Source organism: Podarcis bocagei, assembly GCF_964188305.1.
Source record: "Podarcis bocagei genome assembly, chromosome: 13".
Taxonomy (NCBI): domain Eukaryota; kingdom Metazoa; phylum Chordata; class Lepidosauria; order Squamata; family Lacertidae; genus Podarcis; species Podarcis bocagei.
Genome location: NC_138138.1, coordinates 32,936,862 through 32,956,850, shown reverse-complemented (window position 1 = coordinate 32,956,850; position 19,989 = coordinate 32,936,862). Strand labels below are relative to the sequence as shown.

Sequence of the window (19,989 nt, the reverse complement as noted above, 5' to 3'; positions counted from 1 at the left end):
CACAGCAGTGACCAGAGGAGGAATAACTGCTAGGAGGAGCACAGAGAGAATAAACACCATGGAGCCTCTACAGCAGCACAACCGTAGGAAAACATGTGTCCCTGGTATCAGTTTCCACAGCAGGCGCTGTAACTTTCCAACAGGTTGACCTCACTATTGAAAGCACACTCTTCCATGTGGGTGCTAATCACATCAAATTATTGAGAAGAAAGAAACTATAGCTGAGTAGAAATAGATTTGTAGCAAGCAAGGCAATAAACAGGGCTAAGCTGCACATTCACTGCATTAATTCAGATTGCCTGGTCTATCGTGATTTAGAATGAATGAGCTGTGTGCCTGCATACACTGCTGAATCTCCTCCTTTAACATTAGTAGCATAAACAAATCAGGAAAAGACGGCATCAGTTTGCATGTTCTGATTTATACATTACATGTGGATGCAAATTTAGAAATAATTGCTATATTTTAAATAGAAATTCAACACAGCTCATCATAGAACGGACGACTGTGACCAGGAGACTTGTGTGACTGCTCGGGCTGTTGTCCTGAGGCTAATTGTTGCTGCAGTACTTCAAGGTCTCTTTTCTCCCTTCTTAAGGTTATCTTTAAACCAGACTTGGGGCAGAGAGCCATTCATATAGGACTGTCCTTTCAAATGAAGCCCTGTCATCACTGCATTAACTCTACAAGTATCAGTGGAGCTTAGTGTTTGCATGGGACACTCCTCTATTCAGGTGCTGAATGTCACAGGGCCATTAACTGCAGAGCAGATTGTTGGCAGTTACTTATCTCGATGCAGAGCAGGAAAATGAAAGTAAATAATTACCTTAACAAAGGTCCACTAAAAGCGGGAGCAAGGTACAGGAACTGATGAACGAATCTCACCGTTTGCTAAGAAGGTAAGAAAAATTATTTCCAGAATTACATTTCATTCTTTTAGTGATTGGAATGTGTTTGTTTAATGATGAATTGGTGGTCAGGTGAAAGGAGAGAGGCTTTCCCCTTGCTTCCATTCAGGATATATATATAGGATTAGTTTGCCCTCGTGTAGAAACTTTCAAGCCACGTTTGCAAATATACTTGTGATAGTAAATTTCAGGGGCTTCTTTGCAAAATGTAAGTTTACAAATATAAATATGTGTGTTTGAAAGAAGAATGAAAGTGACTTTCTCCTTTCTGCAGAGATCCTTCCTAGCCACACAAGCCTGAATACTGGTGGTTGCTTCTTTCATTTGTAATGGACATAAAATGGCTGCTTCTTTGCCACTCCCATTTGACACTGGCTAGTAATATTTATCCCTTGGCACACAGAGTTAGCTCTGCCATGGGACGTCTCAGACTTTTCCCCACCAAGTTCCTGGTCTTCTGAGTCTGTGATGTCATTGACCATCTCTCAACTTGAAGGGTTTGTCCTGCTTTTCAAACTCTTTAGTTAAATATGGATCTCCCACATAGTCATTCATTTTAGTACATATGTATAACCAGCCAATTCTAGACCCTTTCTACAAAACCTGTTTTTCACTTCAGAGGATGCAGTTTCCCATTTTGGGAATATTTCTTATACCTCAATATGTTGTGTTGTGAAAAGCTCTGTATCAAAATTTACATGAGGAAAGTGGATTAGTGAGTAGTAACTGTGTGACATACATAGATGGTGCTGCACAACACTATTTGCCTGTGACTTTTAAAATTTAGTATTGTGGTTTAACAATATTGGAGCAGGGCATCTGATTTCCTGAAATGCTGACAAGATGTGGGGAAAAACATCATCCACTTACAATAGAGACAGAGTAGATGACTTTTGAATTCATCTTTTTTACTACAGTATATATGCAATACATTTCTTTTGTGGAGAAGGAGTAGAAGAAAAGACAAAAGGGGACACTGGATTGAATGTGTACTATTTAAGTAGCAATCTCCTTTTCAAGCTGCTTCCAACTCTAGAGGAAAGTGAAGAAGGACTTACCAGTACCATTGTCACTTTATTTGTGCTCAAAGCAATACACATCAAATGCATGACCAAAAAATCACTATCCATATTAACCCATAAAAGCAAGTGAGCCCAGGCCAGAGAGTCCATATCATTGATTTCTGACAAAACTATCCAATTGACCTGACAGAATCATTGAGGCAGCCCCTCCCCCAGTGTCCCTAGGGCTACCGTCTTCCTTGAGGAAAATCAGAAACTGGGATGCCCAGGCTAGGAAGCATGGCAAATCAGCTCCTGATAGGTGGACTGAGAAAACTACTGGGACAGCCCTCATTCACCTTCTCTGGGGCTATTAAAGTCTCATCTGCCCTGAGAGATGGCAAGGAAGCCGAGGCCAGGAGCAAATACCATCAGTTGTCAGTCAACCTGAGAGGTCTCTGTCACTACATTTGTGTTCTACTATTTTAAAATTGTAAACGACCTCAAGTGCATTGATTGAAAAGTGGTGTGAAATAAATGCAATAAATATATAAATATAATAAGTTCAAAACAAGATAATTAGAATAACAAAAAAGCATAATAGAAAAATAAACTTCAAAAATAGCTTGGCTACCAGGAAGAACAAAACAAAACAGTTTTGAATATGACCCTGTGACCCACTTGCAAAAGAAGACACAGATTTGCATAATATATACCATTCTTGGTATATATAGCATAAATAAAGTTTTAACAAAGCCAAAGTACATTACATGAAAATTAATGTACAAATATGCCTATATTTATTTAAATAAAGTAGACAGAACTGTTGACAGTAATTAATAAATGGTGGCCAGTGGATCTTGCAATTTTGTATTTTATTTCTTTCTTCCAACAATTGTACAGGTATAGTCCTATTCTTCAGATCTTTGATCCATGTCTTCCTCATCAATGACTGTTTGCATCTTGATCTTTCTGCAAATCTCCCATGTGCTAACTGCAGGTAAGCAAGCTACTTTTGTAAGGTTTACTGCAGTGATAAGTTCAGCTCTGAGGTAATGCTTGTGTGTAAAGCATTGGTCTTCAACTAGTGGCTCAGAACCCACTAATAGGTACTCCCACCATGCAAATCTGTGATAAAAGACTAAGAAATGAATCTCCAAATGCATGTTTGGGTTAAAAGTAGGTTCTGGGTTGAAAAATGTTGAAGATAACTGGTGACTCATAACTTCTTAGACTCATAGAATCCAAGAGTTGGAAGGGACTCCAAAGGTCATCCAGTACAACCTCTTGCAATGTAGGAACCTCTCCTAAAACATCAGTGACACATGGACATCCAACCTCTGCTTAGAAACCTCCAATAAAGGAGAGTTCACCACTTTCCAAGGGAATCTGTTCCACTGTTGAACAACTCTTACCATCCTGAAGTTCATCAGTATTCTGCAGAATAGAGTGGGGCTATTGCTTCTCTTCCTCAGAACATTATACAGTGGAAGCTTGGGTTGCGAACATAATCCGTGTGGGAGGCAAGTTTGCAACCTGCAGCGTTCGCAACCCGCAACGCTGCGTTTGTGCACGCACGGGTCGCGATTTGGCGCTTCTACGTATGCACTAGTGCCGAAACCCGGAAGTAACCCTTTCCGGTATTTCTGGGTTGCAATGTGCAACCCGAAAAGACGCAACCTGAAGCGTCTGTAACCTGAGATATGACTATATTTCAGTTGATGCAACCTAGAATAGCAATAGCTTTTTTTGCTACTGCATGACAATGTTGACTCATGTTCAGGTTGTGGTCCACTAAAACCTCTAGATCCTTTTCAAATGTACTATTGGCAAGCTGGTTTTTCCTGCCTGAGTGCAGAGTCTTACACTTCTTACATGGGTGCCATATCTTCCCACCCCCAAAAAAGAATTCCATGGAGGAATCACTGCCAGTAGTGGTTAGTTTAAGGTGAACTTTTGATTATTATTTTTATTCCCCAAAGGTCGATTTGTGATCATTCCACCTGAAAACCCTATAATTGGTTTCCTTGGAAAAGAAGTTACCCTGCCATGTCAATTAACAACTTCAAGCATACCAGAAAGCACCAGCATGCAGGTCCAGTGGATCTTGGAGAAATCCTCAGAAAAAATTGACGTGAAATCCTATTATGGTCGAAACAGGCCAGAAACACAGGATAACAGATATCGAGGTCGAGCTGAGCTTTCCCGTACTGATCTTAGTAAAGGAAACATGTCTCTGATTCTGAAGAAAACCCATCTGTCTGACCAAGGAAACTACACCTGTATAGTCTTCCTTGGAGACTGGTATGAGGAGGTGGTGGTTGAGTTGGTTTTGGCAGGTGAGTTTATTCTTATTATTCTTATTATTAGGGTTGCCAAACTTCTGGGGCTGACCTGGAGTCTCTAGGTTTGCCTGCCCCACTCCAGGGTGCAGAAAGAGGACTTGAATCTCCAGGTAGGCAAGAGCACCTATGGGGGAATACCATGTTTTTGGAAGACTCTGCATCAAGCTTACAGGCTTCAAGCCCGCAGAAGCCAATTCCTTTTTTTGGGGGGGGCATATGTGGGGTGTATGTGCCACTTAACCTCCTTCTCTAGGGCTCTGTGGTGGGAGGGAGAGCAGAGGAATAAAAGGAAGTGGGCTGGGTTCTAGAGGAGGATGGGGTTAAGAGTATGCATGGACACTTGGCACAAGATGCATGGCTGCAGAAGAGAGAGGAGCACATGAAGAATAGCAGCAGGAGCCAAGCCTTGCTGCCTCCACCACCTACACCTAACTCCTGGATGTTCTTCTTGAGCATGTCTGAGGAGGCAGGGACATCGCCAGGTGCTGTGAGCCATATTAAGCATACATTTTCAGAAATACAAGTTGTCAGACCTAAAACTGTAGGTCAGTGACTCACTCATTCAGACTTCTCCATCTCTTCGCAGCCATGTGCACTACTGACAGCACCAATCGTCCTGTAGCTCAGCAATACAATACAATACAAAAAAAGGAATTTTGAATGGAAGCTTGGCACAAAATGTGTACTTTAAGAACTGACTGTAATAAAGTATGATTCCTGGTGTTTGGTCAGAGTGCAGAAACTCTAGAAAGGTTCTATGATACTTGGAGCAATGGAAAATTAATATGTGGTGTTCTTCTTGTGCAGCAAAAGGAACAGAGCCCACCATTGCCTTGGTGGATTATAAAGGCTGGGGGATTGGCCTCGCCTGCAGCTCCAATGGTTGGTACCCAAAGCCCAAGGCTTTCTGGCTGGACAGTGAAGGGAAAGTCCGAAGTAAACAGTCAGACACTACAATCTCAGAGACCAAGGCAGGGAACTTCAGTGTTTCCAGTTCCATTATAACAGAATCAGGAGTTGACCATGAAGTCTCTTGCAAAATCATCAACGAACTGCTAGAGATGGAGAGTGAATCGAGAATTCTGATCTCTGGTGAGTAGGGGTGAAACAAAAGTGCCAAGAGGTTCAATGCTTTCACTGTGTTTTCAGTACAAGTACTATAAGAAGAGAGAGGTTTGGGAAATTTATTCCATTTTGATGCCTCTGAAGTACATCAGGCTCTTTGAATGGATTACACTGGTTAACAACAAATTTGTTGTCTGTATATTTTCAGTTGATCTAGCACGAATCTGATGCGCTGAATCCAAAAATCACATTGGTTTTGCTCAATCAGGTCAAGTTTTTGAGCTACGGCCACACGTCTTTTTTTACTTTTTTGTTCACATGTACACTTGTGTGGAGCATTTTAGAAGAAGTTGGTGGGGGTAAAATGCCATGTCGAATAATTGTTTTGATTGGAAATTATTATTTTATTGACAAGAAGTATTCAGGTCCGATAGTTCTGGGTGATTATGTCGAAAAGGGATCAGTTTGAAGTCATAAAACCTCGAAATCTTCCATAAATTGGTGCGGCAAAGCATAAAGTTGGGGGATCAAAACTAAGTTAATCCTGATCTTCAATCAGCACATTGTCCTGTAGCTCATTGTGATGAAATTCCAGTGCCTATCTTTGGAGAACTTCCTGACATTAGTGATGAAGATGCCTCCAGTGTTGAAGGACATGAAGAAGAAGAAGTGGTTCTTGAAGATGATGCTCCACATCCATTTTCCCAAAAGGAGTTGAATGATCTAGTTCGCGACCTCAGCTTGTCAAAGGACTCTGCCAAACTGTTGGCTTCCAGATTGAAGGGGAAAAGCCTCCTCTCTGACAGTGCTCGCATCAGCTTCTTCCGCAACAGGCATCAAGAGTACCTCCATTTTTTCTCAGAAGAGAAGGACTTGGTGTATTGTGCAGATATTGCGCAGCTTCTGCTCAAGCTTGGAGTGCCACAGTACGAACCCAAAGATTGGAGACTGTTCATTGACAGCAGCAAGTGATCACTGAAATGTGTTCTGCTACATAACGGCAACCAGTTTGCCTCTATACCCCTGGCTCACTCAACTACACTGAAGGAGAACTATGAAGCGGTGAAGTATGTGCTGGAGAAAATTGGTTATGATCAGCATAAGTGGTTTATTTGTGTTGACCTGAAGATGGTGAACTTTTTGTTGGGACAACCGTCTGGCTTCACCAAATACCCATGTTTTCTGTGCATGTGGGATAGTAGGGACTGTGCTCAGCATTACACGAAGAAGGACTGGCCTGTGCGGGAGGAATTGGTGCCTTGCAAAAAAAGGAACGTCAGCAACAACCCTCTGGTGGACAGAGACAGAATACTCTTCCCACCGCTGCACATCAAGCTTGGCTTAATCGAGCAGTTCACCAAGGCTCTGGACAAGGATGGTGACTGCTTCACTTACTTGTGCCAGGCTTTTCCAGGATTGACCATGGAGAAGTTGAAAGTTGGCATCTTTGACGGTCCTCAGATCCGTCAGCTCATCAGAGATCCAGAGTTCGGAAACTCAATGAACGAAGTGGAACTGGAAGTGTGGAAGGCATTTGTTCTGATAGTGAAGAACTTTCTTGGCAACAATAAGGCCAGAAACTACGCAGAACTTGTCAACAACATGCTGACTGCTTTCAGAAACCTGGGCTGCAACATGAGCGTCAAGATGCACTACCTATTTTCACATATGGACCGGTTTCCTGAGAACCTGGGTTCAATGAGTGATGAGCAGGGGGAGAGATTCCATCAGGACATGAAAGAGATGGAGACCAGGTATCAGGGTCGCTGGGACGCAGTCATGATGGCTGACTACTTTTGGACTCTGAAGAGAGACCTCTCTGCCGCTGAGCATTCCAGGAGTTCCAAGAAATGGAAGCTCAAGCCCTGAAGTTTGAAAAATGGTGAAGCAACATGCAATTTACGTGTACTTACCTTTAACAATGCCCACCATTCAGTTTACAGTAAACCTGACCTGATGGAGAGAAACAGATGCCATTTCCTGATTCAGCAGTGCAAAAATACCCTAAATCAGTTGTCGAAATCTTAACAATATTCAAAAAGTAAAAAATTGTTGCCCAGTGATCCAGATTATCTACAACTGTAGTTCTGCTCAGCAACATTTCATCAGTTATCATCTAGGGTAATGGCTAAAGTGTCTTCCGGTTCCCATATCCACTGTTCACCAGAGAGGCAGGCAGGTCACAGCTGAAGCACCCCTATTGTCACAACTTCAGCTCAATCCCTCCCAAAATGGGAAGTTCAGGAGAATTTGGGAAAAAGAAGGTGAGTGCCAAAGTCAGACTGGTTAATTAGTTTTGCAACTTGAAACCAGTTGGGTTAGTTTTGCTGTAACTGAGATTTTAATGTGTGTTTCAGATGCCCTTTATCCTGCCACTTCCCCTTGGCTAGCACCCTTCCTAATCATTCTATTGATGTATATCTGCATTCTTGTTGGTGCTGGGTACAAAGTCAGACGTAAGTATTTAATCTGTCATTTTCATAATCTCATTAAACTGTAGATATGAACTGTTACAGAAACTTTCTGGTTTTTTGTACCCATGTTTATTAAAATGAGTGATGTGTTCTTAGATAAAGAGAATAATTAGGGTACATACCAGTTAAATCAATCCGTATTTACTACAGCCAGTAATTGCTCCTTAAACTGCCTTAAAATGAGCATAGTTTAAAAGCTGCTTCAGGCAATGAGTCACTTCCCCAACAGATACCGTAGTTGGCAAATTTAGTGCAGTTTACATTTTAATGTGGTTCTACTTATGTTGGACTCAGCAAACCAGGACGCGAACCAAAATGCAAATTTATTGAATTTTGTGATTCATTTTTCCAACCTGAAATATATTAGGAGAAAGTGTACACAAAAATGCATATACAGTGGTACCTTGGGTTACGAACTTAATTCGTTCCAGAGGTCCATTCTTAACCCTAAACCGTTCTTAACCTGAGACGCACTTTCGCTAATGGGGCCTCCCACTGCTGCCGTGCGATTTCCGTTCTCATCCTGGGGCAAAGTTCTCAACCAGAGGTACTACTTCCAGGTTAACGGAGCTTGTAACCTGAAGTGTTTGTAACCTGAAGCGTTTGTAACCCGAGGTACCTCTGTATTAGTGAAAATAGCCTTCAAAAATATGTGTATTAGGAGAAATAAGGGCTGTCAGATAAATAAATTGTCTGATTTCTATCATTTGCTATATTTATTTCAGAGAAGTATCAGAAGTTATCTCAGTATGGTGAGTACAGTGACATATTTTATACATATCATTTATGTAAGGGACAGGGAGTTTACTACTGAGGTATAAAGGATCAAAATCAAATTTCCTGGCACTATTTTCTTTTCTTTTTTCCTTTCCTTGGATGAAAACAAATTCCACCTCTACAGAGGATCAAGCCCTATTATTCAGCTATGGCTAACCATGGAATATTCTGTTATTTAGCTTTTCTAGGGTTTCATTTGCCTTTTAAAATGATTATTTGTTGATTTAAAATTATAGTCATATTTTCTGTAAATTAGTTATATTCACACTTTTGCTATCTGATCTTCTGATGACGGGCAGTCAAGATACATTTTGAGTATCGAAGATGTCTCTAAGTGATGGACAATTAAAATCATACCCTCCAACATTTCTTTGATGAAAATAGGGATGTCCCATTCCATAATGATAATTTTACTATTTATACCCCAGACATTTGACTGGGTTACCCCAGCCACTCTGGGCAGCTTCCAACATATATAAAAACACAATAAAAAATTAAACTATTTAAAAAACAACAACTATACATGATTGCCTTCAGACAGCTTGGGAGTCAAATAACTCCGAACCCTCTAACATTTCTCCAATGAAAATATTGACAACCTAAGGAAAAGTGGGACACTCTGAGATCAAATCAGAAACTGGGACGGCTCCTTTAAATCAGAGACATCCCTGGAAAACAGGGACACTTGGAGGGTCTGGTAGATGAAGCCATGCTCAGACATCATCTTCCTGCTGAGAGCTGTAGGATCAATTGAAATAAGATCACTGATTATAGTGAGTCTACTTGATTATGATTTGTTACATGTAACCAAGAAGTGGGGGAATCCACAATGGCTACAATTAATTTCTGGTTGTTTTGGAGAGCATTAAATGCATACTTTCTGTTTCTGGAGATGACACCTACCTTAAATATTTCCACTGGAATCCCTGGTCACCTTGGTGGCTAGGAGTGCCTTTTGTCACCTTGGGCAGGTGCCACAGCTAGAATCATTCCTGAACTGTGATAGCTTGACCACAAGAGTTCAGTCATTGGAAATGCCAATTCTATACAAGACATCTCTTGTGGTTGATCTGGAAACTGCAGTCAGTGCAGAATGCTGCAATACTGGCTGCACTGGCTGCAACTTTGTTACTAAGCTAAGTTGAAGGTATTACTATTAGTATGTAAAGCCATTAACGATCTGGAATCACTTTACATGCCAAGTTGAATGTTTCAGTCTGCACAACTTGCACTTTTACAGATGCTACAAACTTCTTTATTTCAGCAAGTCTCCCCGGATATATATATATATATATATATATATATATATATATAGTTATCTATGCTCTGTTTCAGTGATATTTATCGTTTGTATACTTTTTAATCAGTCTTGTGGGTTTTAACTCAGTTTAGCTGAGTTTTACTATTATTATTATTATTTACCAATAGTTTCAGTGTGTGCATCACTTTAAAAGCTTTATGATTATGGTCTACGAATCTTTCTAAACAGATACAGAGCGGCATATAATGTTAAGTAAATAAATGAATAATGTTGCAATGCAATGTTGTTTTCTGCAGAAAAACAGATGAATGAAGCACAAGCAGGTAAATGCCTCTAAGAGAGATTCACCTCTTCTATAGTACTGTTCCATAATTGTTCATATTTTTAGCATATGCCTCCCCCTATCAGTATTGTTTTCAGGCTGATTAACAGTAACACTTTTTAAAAAGCCTAGTAAAGAGGAGCAGGAGAAAAATAGTAAAATTTTAACCACAATAAATGAGTGAGCTCCAGAATTTTTTTTATTAAATAAATGCTCTTATTACCTGGGAAAGCTTAATGTGCTGGAATAGCTATATGACTGGATGGTCATACAGTAGCCCTGGTGACTAAAACTATTCAAAGCAGAGGTTGTGTTGAGCAAGGAAGGAATAATCGTGTCACATCCTCAAGATACCTTGCCAAGCTAATGCAGGGACGGAGGAACCCTCTCCAGCACCCAGGGCAGCGCAGCCCGTATGGACTGTGTATGTGCCCTGACTGTACGGGATGCCGCACATGCGCAGTCTGTACAGGCTGCCACGTGAGCAGCATCCCTTATGGACGGCACGCAAGAGTGGCAGCCTGTATGGATGCCGCGCGAGTGGCGCCCATATGGACTGCACACACCCTCGACTGCTCTACAGCTGGGGGGAGGCAGGGGCCATCTTGTCACCCCTCCCAGAGTGGCATCCGGGGCGGTCCGCCCCCTCCGCCCCCCTTCCTATGCCCCTGAGCTAATGTTTTATATACCATAACTTGTATTATTAATAGTAGTTGTGTTAGCAGTAGTAGCTAACAGGCAGAGTAGGGACTCTCCCCACCAAAGATACCCCTTTAGCTATAAGTAAATCCTTGATTAATCATACTTACATGTATGTATAGAGTGTGTATGACTAACATTTTGTTATCACTCTTTTCAGACCAAAATCATGTAATTGAAGCAATAGGTAAGATGAAATTGTTTTCCTTTTTCAAGCTCCCTTTTTTATATTGGCAGGATTTCTTCTATCCTTCCAAGATTTCAAAAGCCCAACTGGGATAGAAAGCTTGTTGGTTTTTGAATGTCTGATGCTGATTTTTTCAATTTCGTTGTTCTGTATGGGACAATGACAATAAAGATTATTGTATCATATCATATTTCTGCAGTATAGGTTCATTGATTCATCTCCTGTCTAGGCATTTCGTACTGCTTGGAAGTTTTACTCCTGGAACCATGTTCAAACTGACAACTGCAAGAGGCATTTCAAATTCCATAATGCTGACAACTTGGAGGGCCTGTTAAGGGCCTTCCAGATATATCAAAAAAAGAGTAAAAGATAAACTAGTCTATTAGCTAGAGAAGAGAAAGCCAAGGAGAAGGAGATATGTGATCATGTTTATATGTTGGGGGCATAAAAAGAGGGAGAATAATATATGTATTGTTCTGGTTTTAACGTGTGCCTTATAATGTACCAGGAATTCAAGCGGTAAAACATTGTGGGCAAGCCCTGCCACTGCCTATGTATGGTCACAACTGAAGCATTGACTTGCTCCAGTAATTTTCATGGCAGATCTGCCAAAAGCCATCTTCTGCCTCCTGCTTTTTTCAGATCCACTGTTAGGGAGAAGTCTCTCATGCAGAAGCTAAGTCAGGAAGAGCTGTTTCCACCCCAGAAGGATTGCAGCGCAATCCCCGCCCCCCTCCCACACTGCCTCTCTCCTCTGCCAATGGCTACAGCTGTCCTGAGCTTGGCTGATAAGCTGGTCATCACTTTTCTCTCTCTCCCATGTGAGTCTCTGGGCAGATCCACAACATGACTTTTGGAGCACAGCCAATGGAGCACAGCTAGAGCTTCCAGAGTGAAGAACATCTGCCAAATGACAAGCAAAGAGGCCCAAGATTTTGTTTTGATTTTGATTTTGATTTTTGTCCTCTGTGCTCAGTATAAAGCTTTTACTTTACTTATTTTCCCTTTTGGTCTTTAACCTTTGTTTTCAGCAGAATTGGATGAAATTGTCAGGCATGGTTGGCTTTCTGTTTGAGGTAGCTAACAAGAAGCCACATAAATTGCCTTGTTGTTTTACAGTCATATATGAAAACAGTGTATATGAGAGAAGTACTTCTGGGAAAGAAATTATGGACAAATAAGTACAGTGGTACCTCAGGTTAAGAACTTAATTCATTCTGGAGGTCTGTTCTTAACCTGAAACTGTTCTTAACCAGAAGCACCACCTTAGCTAATGGGGCCTCCTGCTGCCGCTGCACAATTTCTGTTCTCATCCTGAAGCAAAGTTCTTAACCCGAGGTAATACTTCTGGGTTAGCGGAGTCTGTAACCTGAAGCGTATGTAACCCAAGGTACCACTGTATAGGGTTCTTTTTGTGCTGGGCACAAGCTAAATTAAAAGGAATTTGCTTCCCTGTGTGGTTTTGAGAGCAGACTTTATTATAAAAATAGAACACATCATACAGGTATCCATAGGAAGGTAATCTGCACAATTGTAAAAGGAGGACAGAGGCTATAAAATTACAATGAATGGAGGATGGGCTACTTCAGGCTAGTGTTCTGCTCAAATTAAACCAAGTATCCCAGGAACTGAATGAAAAGCTGGGTACATGTGTGCTAAGATTTACTCTTTTTCATTTATTGTTGTAGAAACTGAGAAACGCACAGGACAAGCAAGTGAGTATCCTTTTAACGAATAAGTAGCCACAAAGTGCCTGTAGTCTTTGATAAACTGCAAGCTTCTTTCCTGCACTTATGTGAGCCATTCTTACCAGCTCCTTGATACACAACCAAAGGCCAGCAGCAGACTTGGGTTGGCGCTGAGAGAGTCCTTGGGGTTTCCTCTCTCTTCCAGATCTCCAGATAGGCATTTGGGAGGAAGAGTTGGATATACATTTCAAAATGAATCTACGAGCTGAAAATAGAGACAATGTACCTACTTTTATAATCCAAGAAAATCTTTAATAAAAATTTAAAATTAATAAAAATTATTTTCAAAATAGAAAATAAAAATAATACATTTATAAATAAATAATAATAAATAATAAATATTATTTTAAAAATAGAAAATGAAATAAACAAATCCATGTTCCTAGTAGAATAAAGAGCATGGGGAACAGGCTCACTTATTGACTGCTAAATAAATAACTTTACTGGATGTTGTGCTGATGAATCATTCATTGTTCTTGGGGTAGTGAAATAACTCATTATCATAAAAGTTTATATGTAATAATAAAAGTTTACATGATATACATAGGAGGAACATGGCTGCAGTGGGGAAGGAGGAGATAATCAGTTAGCAGTGGTGAGCACCAGGGTTGGATGCCTGGCAGTGGCAAGGAACAAGGGGTCATGGGGGGGTCACGGGGAGCAGCACTGTGGGCTTTGCATCTAGCATGCACTGAAAGTAACATAGGACCTATATGGATTTTCAGTTCACATCTTAGTCATTCACTTCTTCTCGTTTATTTTCTTAACTCTTCATTGTTCTAATTCAAGTCATTCTTTTATAGGTGTTCGTGAATTGGAACACCATTTTGGTGAGACAAAATGTGATGTATGGATTTGGAGGCAGGGATTAGGGATTGAATTAATAAGGAAGGAGTAGGACAGTGACATGCATTTTGGTAGGAGGAAATACTGTATTTTGCAATTTGGATCAGAATTTATTTCATGTATAGTTAGTATTATATAGAATTCCAAATATATAATAGTATTATGAGTTTACCCTGCAATATATTTTTCTTAGGTTGGATCCAGATTAAGTTACTTGCACTTAGTCCACCTTTAAATCAATGGGACAAATAGGTCACCACGACTAATTTCTTACTTTAATTTCAATAGGACCTAAGTGTGACCAAGGTCACATCTGCACCATAAATTTTAAAAAAATATTATACCACTTTATCAGTAGTAGCTTTCCCCGAAGCTTCTTGGAACTGTTATTTGTTAAGGGTGCTGGGAGTTGTGAGGAAACACACACAACCACTATTCCTTTAAAGCCCTAAACGGTCTCGGTCCTGTATACCTGAAGGAGTGTCTCCACCCCCATTGTTCAGCCCAGACACTGAGGTCCAGCGCCAAGGGTCTTCTGGCGGTTCCCTCATTGCGAGAAGTGAGGTTACAGGGAACCAGACAGAGGGCCTTCTCAGTAGTGGGATGCCCTCCCATCATATGTCAAAGAAATAAGCAGCTATCCTATTTTTAAAAGACATCAGAAGGCAGCCCTGTTTAGGAAAGTTTTAGATGTTTAATGCTTTATTGTTTTTAACACTTGATTGGGAGATGCCCAGAGTGGCTGGGGAAATTCAGCCAGATGGGAACTGTAGCTCTATAAGGCGTCTCTTAACAGCTTTCAGCATCCTTAACAAACTGTGGTTCCTAGGATGCTTTAGGGGTAGTCATGGAATAATAATGCTATAAATATAAGTTGAGGATGTGGACTAAGTTTGTCATGATGCACAACCCCATATATTTTGACAATGATATCACTAATTGGAATATTCTTTCACTTCAGGTCAACTCTGCAATGAGCTGGGTAAGGCAGATGGCTTTTGAAGAGGCAATGATTGTTCTGTACTGAAGTATTGTTTTCTAGTATGTTAATTGGGTCTAAATCATTTTATTCAATTCTGAAAAATTCTGGGTTGTTCACTTGTTTCATAGATGTTTCCCTGTTCTCTATGACTGATCAATTTTCTCTTCTGTTTGTAGAGGTTAGAAGAGCTCAGCAATACGCAGGTAAGGAAACTGTCATGATTAGGCTTAATGCATGGATGTGCATACATGACTCAAATGTCATCACTCAGTGACTTTTCACTTGTGGTCCTTTTGCATATGAAAACATCACAGTAGCAATGGATTAATTCAAATTGTGCTTTCATAGTTTTAATTAAGTCTGAGGCAATCAGAATTCAACATCCGGGTGGCTAAACCTGTCCTATCCTTGCTCTAGTTGTATGAAAGTGCAGAGCTGACATGCACACAGACCAGAGAGGAACTGAGCTAACAGATTTCTTTAGGACTGTACTTTGCATGTGGCTGTCTATATAAAGAAGTCAGCACTGGAGCTCTTTCTCAGGTGTATCATTTATTTATCTCAAAAGAGCCCAGGGCAGAAAACAGATGCACAATGTAAAATTAGAAACAAAACAAAAACATTCTGAACCAGGGGAAGGGTGATCAAGACACCTATATAGCCATGTCTTCTTATTGTACTGAGTTCCTACACAAATGTGTTGGCATTTCTATATAGACAAACCAGTTAAGTTTCTATATCCAAATTGTGAAATAACTATAATTGGTCAACTATGAGATAAAATGTGTTTGCTAAAGCAGATTGAGGAATCTACTGCTCTGGAACTAAAAATTGTTTCCTTTCTCCCTGTGATTGCTTCCCTTATAGTTGCTGTCACTTTGGATTCATATTATAAACATCCAGAAATCAGCATCAGATGGGATAAAGAAAAAGCCAGCCTTCAACCTCTCACCCCAGGGAAAGAAGAAACTGCTCTGGGAACTTGGATTTTTGTGGGGAAAGAAGGTTATGCTGCTGGGAAACACTACTGGGAGGTGGAGGTAGGCGAGAGCTTGGACTGGGAGCTGGGGGTGCTGACTCAGGCTGAAAGGGACAAATTCCGAAAGAAAAAGGTTGCTAAGTCCTTTGAGGAAGGCTGCTGGGCTCTCAAAAGCAGCCAAGGAAAATTCTTTTCCAGTCCATGTGAGAAAGAGATTGAAAAGAAGCAAAATGTGTCTTATTCAGTGATTGGTTTGTTACTGGATCAAGAAAAATGGGAAATCTCATTTTATAACATCTATATAGGCATTATAGATTCTATCCCCATTAAATCCACTGACAAATTGTACCCATTTTTAGCTTATGGCAGTGCTTCAGAAAACAGTGGTCCAAAGTTGTTAAAGAAAAGCGTTTCAATCTTTGTAAAGAAACACTTATAGAAAAGAAGAGTTCTCAGGGAAGAACTGTTGGCATGAAATGCCCAGGCTTCACAAGGAGGGTAGAATAATGGAAACAGTACTAGCACAATTGAACTGATGGATATTTTGCTTTGCTTTTGCCATTTCCTTTCCTTTTATTTGTTTTTAAAAACCACTGCTATGGATATACATTTACTGCACCAACGCAACCACCATACTGTACATTTTCCTTCATTTTTGTGTATGAGCCTTTGTCATATTTGTAAATAAAAAATACTAAAAACAGTGTTTGTTGGGAGTTGAATGCTAGTAGTGGTGTCCTCACCCCCCCCCAAGTGAAAGCCTTTACATAGTAGAGTTCATGTGCAAATCAGGCAGCAGAGTCTAGATTAAAATGGGGCAAACTGTGTTTAAGAAACAGTTGAGATAAGTAAGAAAGAAGGTGAAACAGAAAAGTGAGCGAATGTGAAAATGGGGAAACAGAAGGGGTTGCAAAAAGGAGGGAATGGGAGACATGGAAATTGGGTTAAAGGTTAAAGCAGGGGCATGCAACTGTCTGAAGAAAAGAAGGGGATGATGTCTTCATAACTGAGCAGAAGGTAAAAAGAGTGTTATGAGGTATATGACTGAACAAACATGCTTGTACACCACACACAGCAACTCAATGCACAGGTCCATGAGGATTACAGTCATACCTCGTGTTGCATTCTGCTCTTGTTACGGACTTTCAGCTTATGAACGCTGCCCCCACGGAAGTGTTTACTTCCAGGTTCGTCGCATGCACAGAAGCGATTTGCGCACTTCATGCATGCGCGGAAGAGCTTGATCACACCGCACACATGCACAGAAGAGGCACTCTAGTTGCTGACTTTTCAGGGTGTGAATGATACCCCGAAACGGATTACGGCCGCAACTTGAGGTACCACTGTAGTACCTTTTGTATGGAGTCAATATGTGAGTAGCATTTTCATTTTAACAAAAACAAAAAGAACTTGTTACAGTAGGAAGTAGGGTGTGGCGTTTGCCTCCTAGAATGGGTCATAAGGAAAGGGTTAAATGACTGTGATGTGATTGGCCAGTGAGAATGCAAGGGGAGGAGTAAAAGTTAGAGTGGGAGTTTTTGAAAGTCAGTTGAGGTTTGGGAGTTGAAGAGGGAAGAGAGAGGATAGGTCTGTGGGTTGGTAGAGTTGTATTGTGAGGGAGTGAGAGGAATTGTTAGGTGGAGTCAGATAGATAGTTGGAATAATCAGTTAGAAGTTGTTAGACACGTATAGGACAGCAAAGGAACTAAGTTTAAGAAACTGACAAGAAAAATTAACTAAAACCATAAGCTTGTTCTGCATTTAAAAATAAACTTGATCATTTGTTAATGTTAACAACTGTCTGGTCTCCATGTGTCCCCGAGAGAAATGGGGTGGTAGCAGCAAAGAAAGCAATCACAGTGGTGGCACAGGGTCAATAGACTGTCAAACATCCGGGGGCCCTGTGTGATCGCTGCATAGGGAAATATTGGTTATTACATGGAAATGAAAAGAGGCAATGCAGATTGATGCTGCTTCGTACAGCAAGTAAGGTAAAGGTAAAGGTACCCCTGCCCGAACGGGCCAGTCTTGACAGACTCTGGGGTTTGTGCGCCCATCTCACTCTATAGGCCGTGGGCCAGCGCTGTCCGGAGACACTTCTGGGTCACGTGGCCAGCGTTTCAAAGCTGCATCTGGCGAGCCAGCACAGCACACGGAACGCCGTTTACCTTCCCGCTGGTAAGCGGTACCTATTTATCTACTTGCACCCAGGGGTGCTTTCGAACTGCTAGGTTGGCAGGCACTGGGACCGAGCAGCGGGAGCGCACCCCGCCGCGGGGATTCGAACCGCCGACCTTTCGATCGGCAAGCCCTAGGCGCTGAGGCTTTTACCCACAGCGCCACCCGCGTCCCATCGTACAGCAAGTACAGACACCTTAATCCTAAAGAGCAAAGAGAGTCCCTAACTAGACACTGGGTGTAGTTGTGTGCTGCAGACTCCCACTAAATGAAAAGGGAGGGGTATTCCTGATCCAGAAGCAAGCAGAACACAATGTGAGGGATTTGAGATCTGTGCCTTTTGAAAAAGTAAAGTTCTCCCCTTCAAGGCAACAGTGTCTCTCACCCATTGCTTGGTTTGTGGTCAAGCAAAGCGTGTGATTCATAAATTCACTTTTGAAACAGAATTTCAATGTCTGTCTGAAGTCTGGCTCCTGCATATAGGAAAGTGACAATTAAACTTTCTGATAACTACAAGGATTTGTATGCTGATCTTTACTGCAACTGTTAGGGGTCAGGATATTTGCTACACCTTCCAGGTCATGTCTTAGATAGGAGCTTGTACCAGGGTCACACATACTTCATGAGAGGTATATTTTATATTAAACCAATGCTAGCTGCACTAATGCCACAATCCATTGCTTTTCATTAATTGGTTGAAATACTTTTGTTCTTTTAATCTAGAAGGGAGAAAGTGTTTTGGATATTGAAAAGTTAAATTGATTTTGGTAAAGAGGAGAACTGCATGCAACTGGAAGCAAGTGTTCCACACACATTTTAAAACATTGGTGTGCTTAGCTTGTTGACAAGGGATACACAGTTTTTTTAAAAAAGTCTTGTGATAAGCTTTATATATGGAATCACTCTTGTCTGAAAATCATACTTGGGCCTGCTTACATGGACGGTCTTCCCTTGTCCAAATATGTGCACACAATTATTTATTTATTTATTTCAATGGAAATATGCACACTAAATAAGCACTGTAGAAGCTCTACTGTGGTGAAAACAAGAAGGTTAAAAATTGCAGGCCTGACAACTCAAAATGTTATCAATTTTTGTATTTAATTCTAATTCTAGATATCTGATCATAATTTAATAGATGTCAGCAGCAATACAGAGGAGAGGAAATACAATATATGGTTTGCACCAGAGTTAGGGATAGTGACAGTTCAGACCAATGCTTTTAAGCTGGGATTTGCAGATGCTACTGTGTCTTAGGTTCTCCAACAACCACTGTAGGATCTGCAAATCAACAGTGTTTCCCTTTACCAAGATTTGGGTGAGATAGAGTTATTGGAGATGGCTGGTGCAGAGTTCCTTGGTGTCTGTAAGGCTAACCCTGTAATAATTGTTGATCTGACTCCCGACCAAACTATCAAATTTCCAGTGGTCCTCTCTTGCATTTGTCATTCCACTGCCACTCACACTTAACTGGGCCAACAGGAAGAGAATAAGGAGGGGGCTCCGCTAGGGGCGCCACAGAAGATGGCCGACAATACCATCTCTCCAACTCACACGAGGTAATTTAGAGGCTGAGATGGGAGTAATCAGCCTCCCAAATTCTTCCTGGTGGAAGGGAAGATGCAGTCTCATGCTGTCTACAAACCACCCCTGAGTTCGTAAAGAAGGAGGGGGTGGGGACACTGGATGGAAAGCCCTCGAGGGAGCTCGGATCTCCTGGACACTGTCTCTGTGAGCGCTCCAAGTTCCATTTGTTTAGATAAGAGATTGGATTTAAGAATTATGGACATGCTTCAAGCGAAGAAAGGGTATTTAATCTGCTAATTAAGCCAGCCACTGAGATGCCAAGAGTGACGGACTGGAAGAAAGATAACATCAAAGAATAACATCTAAGCTCGTATGTTGAAACGGAAGGGAAAGGAGGGGGGATAAAACTTTATCTTTTCCTACTACGATACTACCTAACAACCCTCCCCCCCCAGAAGAACCGTCTACATTATCTATAGCAAGTGAGATAGGAAAATATAAACTGTGTGGAAATAATAATATTAACTAAAGCCTTTGTTCTTTGAAATATTTGGAAGAAGATAAAAGACTCTCCTATGATGTACTATTTAATTGGGATCCGCCATTATGAGACAGACTGAGTTGCAGAGATTAATAGTCATAGGGGGAGGCGAGCTCTTACTTTGTTATTATATCTGTATTTCAAGTTCG

At 41.0% G+C, this 19,989-nt stretch overlaps 1 protein-coding gene across 3 annotated transcripts; it reads left to right on the top strand.

Annotated features, from left to right (window-relative positions):
• The first annotated feature begins 760 nt into the window (after positions 1–760).
• Positions 761–16,295, top strand: LOC308570480 (butyrophilin-like protein 9). Of its 3 annotated transcripts, XM_081165353.1 has the most exons (11): positions 784–899; positions 2,813–2,909; positions 3,892–4,248; positions 5,062–5,346; positions 7,677–7,775; positions 8,519–8,545; positions 10,128–10,154; positions 11,013–11,039; positions 12,728–12,754; positions 14,792–14,818; positions 15,483–16,295. In XM_081165353.1, exons 2-11 carry the CDS (start codon positions 2,843–2,845, stop codon positions 16,031–16,033), a joined length of 1,494 nt encoding a protein of 497 aa, XP_081021479.1. In that variant the 5' UTR covers positions 784–899; positions 2,813–2,842; the 3' UTR covers positions 16,034–16,295. The 3 variants fall into 3 exon arrangements, with proteins under 3 accessions (XP_081021481.1, XP_081021479.1, XP_081021480.1); XM_081165355.1 differs by lacking the exons at positions 14,792–14,818; positions 15,483–16,295 and adding an exon at positions 13,591–14,191 and having other exon boundaries at positions 761–899; XM_081165354.1 differs by lacking the exon at positions 10,128–10,154.
• The last annotated feature ends 3,694 nt before the right edge of the window (positions 16,296–19,989 follow it).

What these genes read in the sequence shown, in the direction of transcription:
- LOC308570480 (XM_081165353.1), top strand. Translation starts at nt 2,843, where the DNA reads ATGTCTTCCTCATCAATGACTGTTTGCATCTTGATCTTTCTGCAAATC. An exon ending in TGCTGGGTACAAAGTCAGAC is followed by an intron (nt 7,776 to 8,518) that starts GTAAGTATTTAA and finishes TATTTATTTCAG; the next exon opens with AGAAGTATCAGAAGTTATCT. An exon ending in TCATGTAATTGAAGCAATAG is followed by an intron (nt 11,040 to 12,727) that starts GTAAGATGAAAT and finishes TTATTGTTGTAG; the next exon opens with AAACTGAGAAACGCACAGGA.